Below are 7,677 nucleotides of genomic sequence, written 5' to 3'. Positions count from 1 at the left end.
CACCTCCTAGGTTCAAGCAATTCTCCTGCCTCAGCCTCCCAAGTAGCTGGGATTACAGGCATGCACCACCACGCCTGGCTAATTTTTGTATTTTTAGTAGAGACAGGGTTTCACTATGTTGGTCAGGCTGGTCTTGAACTCCTGATCTCCTGACCTCGTGATCCGGCCGCCTTGGCCTCCCAAAGTGCTGGGATTACAGGCGTGAGCCACCACGCTCGGCCCATCTTCATTCTTTTTATTTTATTTTATATATTTTTTGAGACAGGGTCTCACTCTGCTGCCCTGGCTGGAGCATAGTGGTGAGGTCATAGCTCACTGTAGCCTCAAACTCCTGGGCTCAAACGATCCTCCTCTCCAAGCCTCCCAAGTAGCTGGGACTATAGGCACACACCACAATGCCCAGCTAATTAAAAAAATTTTTTTTATAGAGATAGGGTCTTACTATGTTGCCCAGGTTGGTCTAGAACTCCTGGCTTCAGGTGATCCTCTTAACTTGGCCTCCCCAAGTGCTAGGATTACAGGCATGAGCCACCACACCATGCATGTCTTCACTGCTACATTTACCAGGAACACCTCTCCTGCTCTCTGCCGATTCAAATGGAACTCATCCCTCAAGATGGGCTCCAACCTGAAGTGACGGCCCCTTCCTCATAGTTTTCCTACAGCAATAATTGGCTGTGCTGGCTGGGGGCTTGCTTTCTGTTGTACTACGTAAATCTTGAGGGTGTTTTCTGACATTCTGATAGGAGGTCCAATTACAGTCAGACTGAAGTCTTCTAAAGACAGAGACAACAGACCCTGCCTAACCCAGGGGAGGCCTTTGCCTTATTTTCTGCCAATGGTTTGGACCTCTTAGGCTCCTGTCTGGGCAAGAGATCCCGGATGTGGATCCCAGTGGGCCAGGCGCTCACCTCTGAGGAGATTTTCTTGGGCAGTGGGGCCGGAACTGCCGGCTCTTCCATAGCTATCACTGGCTGTGGAGCCTCAGGGCTCATCTTTGTCACAGCCTTTCGCTCCTGTTGCCTCCTGGCCACCTGCTGTGCCTTCTCCTCTTCCTCTCGCTTCCTTTTCTCCTCAGCCATGGACTCAAATTTCGCCTTCAGCCCACGGGCACCACTAGAAGCTGCAGACACAGGCAAGAAGAATTAGGGTTGTCTTGGAATGGAGGGTGGGGAAGGGCATGGCACTTGAAGGATGAAGGGGAATCAGTTAAATATCCAGGAGGAGGGATTTGTGGGACAGGAAGGTAAAGAGGTATTTACAGAGGAACAAGGGGATTATAGGAGGATGGCATAGCCCTGAAGCCTGGAATTTTTTTTTTTTTTTTTTTGAGACGGAGTTTTGCTTTTGTTGCACAGGCTGGAGGGCAATGGAGTGATCTCAGCTCACTGCAATCTCCGCCTCCCGGAATTCAGGCGATTCTTCTGCCTCAGCCTTCCTGAGTAGCTGGGATTACAGGCATGCACCACCACGCCTAATTTTGTATTTTTAGTAGAGACGGGGTTTCTGCATGTTGGTCAGGCTGGCCTCGAACTTTAGACCTCAGATGATCCACCCGCCTCGGCCTCCCAAAGTGCTGGGATTACAGGCGTGAGCCACTGCAACCGGCCAAGCCTGAATTTTTAGAAAGCCAGGCTATGTGACCTAAGACTCGTGTCTTTTTGTTTAGTTTTGTCTTGTTTTGAGACAGGGTCTCAGCCCAGGCTGGAGTGCAGTGGTGCAGTCATGGCACACTGCAACCTCAACCTCCCAGGCTCAAGCAATCCTCCTACCTCAGCCTCTGGAGTAGTTGAGACCACAGATGTGCACCCCCACACCCGGCTAATTTTTGTATTTTTTGTAGAGAGGGGATCTTGCTGTGTTGCCCAGCCTTGTCTTGAACTCCTGGGTTCAAGTGATTCTCCTACTTCAGCCTCCCAAAGTGCTGGGATTGCAGGTGTGAGCCACCTTGCCCAGCCCACCTGTGTCCTTTCTAAATTGTAAACTTTGGGCTTCCAACCAGCATCCTCCCCTGTCCATATTCCATAAATCTGTATGCCTTCTTCAAGCCACCACTCATCTTCAACCCCATCCAAAGCTACTATCCCTATGTGTCCTTCCCAAGTGGTTCCCCACCAATGTTCCCACGCCACCCCACCCCGGCTCCACACCACACTTTGTTCTCTGCCTCCAATTCCTTCCCCGACGTCACTCTCTCTATCCACTTGACTTGGTTCTTTCTTTCTCTTTCTCTCTCTTTCTCTTTCTCTCTCTCTTTCTCTCTTTCTTTCTTTCCTTTCTTTTTCTTCTCTCTCTCTCTCTTTCTTTCTTTCCTTCTTTTCTTCTTTCTTTTTATAGAGTCTCACTCTGTCACCCGGGTTGGAGTTCAGTGGCATGATCTCAGCTCACTCCAACTTCCACCTCCTAGGTTCAAGCAATTCTCCTGCCTCAGCCTCCCAAGTAGCTGGGATTACAGGCATGCACCACCACGCCTGGCTAATTTTTGTATTTTTTATAAAGTTGGGGTTTCCCCAGGTTGTCCAAGCTATTCTTAAACTCCTGAGCTCAAGCAATCCTCCCATCTTAGCCTCCTGAAGTGCTGGGATTACAAGCGTGAGCCCCGCCTTACCTAGTTTTTCTAGGAGAGACAGAATCTGGGAATATGAGGATAGGGATCAGGTCTACCTCAGCTAATCTAGGTAGTTAAAGGCATGGAGGATATAGGCTGGGGAAGAAAAAGAATGAGGGAGAAGGAAGTGAGGTGCATGGAGAGTGAATCACTAAGCCTCACCGGCTTCTATGGGCGTCGTCTTCTTATAAGCTGTGGTTGGGGCCTCCATTTCATTGAAGCCGACAGCGCTCTGCAGGCAGGAGAACAGCACGTGTGTTGCGGGAGAGAGGCAGGGGTAATGGTGACCTGGAGGTGGTATTGGGGGTTGGGGACCACTATAGGGGGTATCCCTAACCATTGGATGCTCAACAACTGGACAGCATGTTCCAACGTTGTTTTGTGGTAGAGAGGGGGTAAAGAAGTTCTTAACTGCTGGGTTCAGCTCCCCCTTTCAAAAGCTCAGTGACCTTAGAATCTCATGTCTCCAAGCCCAGTTGCCTAAAATGTAGCAGGGCCCATGGCCAATGCATGAGGAGGAACTAGTATAGGGAGGACAGTGGCATGGGGTGGGAAGAGACTTAAGATTGGGTTAAGCAATACGAAGAAATCAATACAATTTCCAGTCCAACGCCACCTTTCCCTGTGGTTTATCTGTGTCTCTGTATGCCTCTCCCACCGTCCTCAGTCAAAGCTCAGGCTTTGGAAGACATGCCCCTTAGACGCTGAGGGCAGTCAGTGGGGAGTGCAGGACACCAGCAGGACAGGCTCTGTGTGCCCAGAACCACCATCCCCTCCCTCTCCCAGCCTTCTTCACATTCTTCTCTGTGCACTTTCCTAAACTTAGGGAACTTCTTAAGACATTGGTGTTCTGGTGCTTTACCTTATCCACTCGGTCCTTCTGGATTCCATATTGGCCACCAAAGCCCTTGGCATAATCTGCAGGACAGAAAGTTCTGAGTTATAGGAGATCAAAATGCTGGGAATGGGTAGTAAGAAGAATCAGTGGGAAGAAAAATAGGAATGTGGAAAACAGACATAGGAGGAAATGTGAGAATCAGAGGATAGAGGGAGGCATGGATGGGAAGAGAAGGAAACAGATGGGGAAAAATCTGGGAGAGAATGGAGAAGAGAATGATGGAAATAGGGAAACATGGAAAGTGGAAAGCAACAGATAAGGAAAAATGTAAAAGAAATAGGAAAAAATACAGAGGGCACTCCAGTCATCCCTGTGGGTTCCAGGGAAGCAGTAAACCTCTTTATCCTCTGTGAGGACAACAGAGAGCCCTGTAAGACTCATGGCAAACCATCCTCTGACCATCACCTAGCCTGTCTGTCCTCATTCCTTCCTCAATGCTCCCTTCTCTCTCACCTCCCTCCTAGGCCCTGCTCTTAATCCTGCTGTTTTCCTCTCCACCTCTCCTCTCTTCCCTCACTACCACCATCCATCCCCTACATGTGCTTACTGCCTGTGTAACCCCTGCTCTGCACATCTGCCCCCTCTGTATTCTGGGGCCCCTGGGTGAGCTTCCAGAAAGGAAGGAAGGAGAGCCCTGTGCCATCTATGACTTTCCCCCTTCCAACCCCAACTCACCTCGCTGGGACTCGTGTTTCTCCGTCTCTCCCTTGTAGTCATATCCCAGAGCTGCTTTGTCCCGTTTATCCTTCTCCACCCCGTACCGGCCACCAAAGCCACGAGAGTAATCTGCGGTCGAAGGAGCAGTCATGAGAGCCCACCCTTAGGCTCCAGCACACAGGGAAGCGCTGGAGAAGAGAGGTCAGCAGGAATGCGTGCAGAGTGTTAGGGGCCTAGGAAAAGAGCAAAGCTTGAATATAGGGGAATTAAAGAGAAACCATGTCTTAAGTAGTCTTTGAATTGAATATTGCTTACTTTTTCCCTCTCTTCTCTCATTTCCGTGCCAAGATGAGAAGAACATTCCCATTTTCTCCCTTCTTCTTCAAGAAGGGGCAAGTATAGAGAGTGAGGAAATTGCAGGAAAAAAAAGCAGATACATGAAATGTATGCCTTTCCCCTACTCCCATATAAGCACATAGAAATGTCAGATAAAACATAACAATTTTGTTTTAAAGAATGAAGCTCAGGCTGGGCACAGTGCTCATACCTGTAATCCCAGCACTTTAGGGGCCAAGGCAGGTGGATCACCTGAGGTCAGGAGTTTGAGACCAGCCTGGCCAAAATGGGGAAACCCTGTCTCTACTAAAAAATACAAAAATTATCCAGGCATGGTGATGTGTGCCTGTAGTCCCAGCTACTCGGGAGGCTGAGGCAGGAGAGAATCACTTGAACCTGGGAGGTGGAGGTTGCAGTGAACCGAGATTGCACCAGCCTAGGTGGCAGAGTGAGACTCCATCTCAAAAAAAAAAAAAAAAAACAAAGTGAAGCTCAAAAGAAAGGAAGGAAAAAATCCTGGCTCTAGAAACCAGAAACAAAGAGATGAATCAAAGCTGTATGTGTGAGGGTAATTATGAACTGACGCCACAGAAAACCCAAGGGCATTTTGGGGGGATTTTTTTGTTTGTTTTTAGAGGCAGGGTCTTGCTCTTTTGCCCAGGCTAGAGTGCAGGGTACAATCATGGCTCACTGTAACCTTGAACTCCTGGGGTCAAGCAATCTTTCTGAGTCACTGGGACCACAGGCACGTGCCACCATGCCTTGCTAATTTTAAAAAAGTCTGTAGTGATGGGATCTCACTTTGTTGCCCAGTCTAGCCTTAAACTCCTGGGCTCAAAGGACCCACCCCCCTCAGCCTCCCAAAGTGCTGCGATTCCATGTGTGAACTACCACACCTGTCAGATTTTAAATTCCAAATGTAATGAACAGGGATTAGGATCGAGGCTCTGCGATTCTAACTTCCATATAAGAATGGGGGAGAAGGGAAGAAAGCCAGAAACGAAGCTCTGTCCACTCCTGTAAGAGAGTGCTAGAAAAATTCGACTCATTTACCCAGGAAAATCATGAGGGGGGCTTGTAGCCTGTTCAACATTTGATAGGGGGAAAATTTGCTTATTAAGACATGGAAACTCTAAGCCTACATCTGAGTGTAGAATGCAAATACACAATTTTTTTTTTTTTTTTTTTTTTTTTACTACTTATATGATGCAGGAATTCTAAGCTGAGAAATTAACTAAATACTGATCCAGGAAAATATATATTGTTGAAAGAGTAAGCATAAGAAAGATGGCATGAATATGAGACAAAGTTATCTCAAGACAAAACGCATTCTAAGAGACAAGAGAGACATGCTACAATGATAAAAGAACAATACCTTTCATCGGGAATATGTATGCTGGCATAAACCTATTCACAGAACCAAAATTCATGAAGCTCTCAAATAAAAGAAAAATGTAAAAAGCCAGGTGTGGTGAATGCCTGTAGTCCCAGCCTCTCAGAAGGCTGAGGCAGGAGGATGGCTTGAGCTCAAGAGTTTGAGACCAGCCTAAGAAACATAGCAAGACTCCAACACACACACACACACACAAATAATGCAAAAGCTGACAGAAGTAGAAAGAGAAACAGACAAACCTGTAATAGTAGTTGAAAATTTTAACACCACTCTTTCATTAATTGATAGATATTTTAGGCAAAAAGGAATAAGTAAAATTATAGAAGATACAGACATTATCAATTAATAAGACCTAATTGACTCTTATACAACACTATACTCCAAAATACAGAATATACTTTTTTTCATGCATATAGAACATTGACCAAATAGACCATGTGCCGGTCCATAAGTCTCTAAGACAGTAAGTCTCAGTACATTTTGAAAGACTGAAATATTAGATATCATATTCTGATCACAATAGAATTAAAGTCAATACCAATAAAATCATCTAGAAAATTTCCCTGATACTTAGAAAATTAGTAACAACTTTTAAATAATACGTGTGTCAAAGAAGAAATTACAAGGAAATAAGAAAATATTTTTAACTAAATTTTTTTGTTTTTGTTTTTGTTTTTGAGACAGAGTCTCACTCTGTTGCCCAGGCTGAAATGTAGTGGCACAATCATGGCTTGCTGCAGCCTCAACCTCCTGGGCTCAAGCGATCCTCTCACATTAGCCCTCTACATAGCTGGGACCACAGGTTTGTGATGAATGAAAATTAAAATACATATAATATTTGTTGAATGTAGCAAATGGTTGTAGTAAATGAATGTAGCGTTTAGAGGGAAATGTATAGCTTTTTAAGTGCCCACATAGTAAAGGAAGGCTTAAAATCAGTTATCTAAGTTTCTACCTTAAGAGGCTAGAAAAAGAACAAACCAAATCAACACTAAGTAGAAGAAAACCATAATAAAGATATGAGCAGAAACCAATACATTTTTTAAAACAGGTAAACAATAGAGAAAATTAGCAAAGCCAAAATCTTGTTCTTTGGAAAGAATAATAAAATTGATGAACTTCTAGTAAGAACAATTAAAAAGAGAAAAAACACAAATAAATAAGATCAGAAATGAAAATAGTCATTTCATATCACTAGAAATCTTACAGAAGTTAAAAAGAAGAGACTATTATAAACGAATTTCTGCCAATAAACCTGACAACACAGACAAAATGAACAAAGTCTTTGAAAAGCACAACATACCATAACCAACTTAAAAAACAGAAAGACTTGAACTACATGGGAAAAAATAATAATAAAGGAAAAAAAAAGTCCATTACTATTAAGACCTCTAAAGTTGAGCCAGAATTAGAGGCACTATTTCCCTGGATGAGGTACTTACTAAACCCAGGGCACATGAAATTCTCATAAAACAAATATCCCTCTCCTTCACTCAAATAAGTTTATAAACAAAGATTACAAACCATCAAGGAAATAAATAACCATGAGGAGCAGCAGATTAGTCAGAAGAACTCACACAGCCAAAAACTGCAAATAATATAAAATATGAAAGAAACTATAAAGTACATGTTTAAAATAATTAAAGAGTTTAAAGAAGTGGTACAGGGAACTATAATGAAACCATGATGTCTTATGGAAAATGAATCAGCAGATGTGCAATAGAACCAAAAGAAACTCCAGAAATGAAAATATCTGATGTGGTGGCTCATGCCTGTAATCCCAGC

General features: G+C 44.4%; 1 protein-coding gene across 1 annotated transcript in view; it reads right to left on the bottom strand.

Annotated features, from left to right (window-relative positions):
* The window catches only part of HCLS1 (hematopoietic cell-specific Lyn substrate 1), a 27,401-nt gene that overhangs the window by 2,282 nt on the left and 17,442 nt on the right, over positions 1–7,677 (bottom strand). Inside the window, exons 6-9 of the mRNA XM_011950859.1 lie at positions 4,182–4,325; positions 3,471–3,526; positions 2,771–2,840; positions 825–1,123 (exon numbers count right to left, since the gene is read on the bottom strand). Of these exons, the coding sequence (XP_011806249.1) occupies positions 825–1,123; positions 2,771–2,840; positions 3,471–3,526; positions 4,182–4,325 (569 nt within the window). The remainder of the gene's footprint in view (positions 1–824; positions 1,124–2,770; positions 2,841–3,470; positions 3,527–4,181; positions 4,326–7,677) is intronic.

Source organism: Colobus angolensis, unplaced genomic scaffold (assembly GCF_000951035.1).
Source record: "Colobus angolensis palliatus isolate OR3802 unplaced genomic scaffold, Cang.pa_1.0 Scaffold31, whole genome shotgun sequence".
Classification (NCBI taxonomy): domain Eukaryota; kingdom Metazoa; phylum Chordata; class Mammalia; order Primates; family Cercopithecidae; genus Colobus; species Colobus angolensis.
The sequence above is the reverse complement of the archived record's forward strand: the minus strand, read 5'-3'. Positions and strand labels throughout refer to the sequence as shown.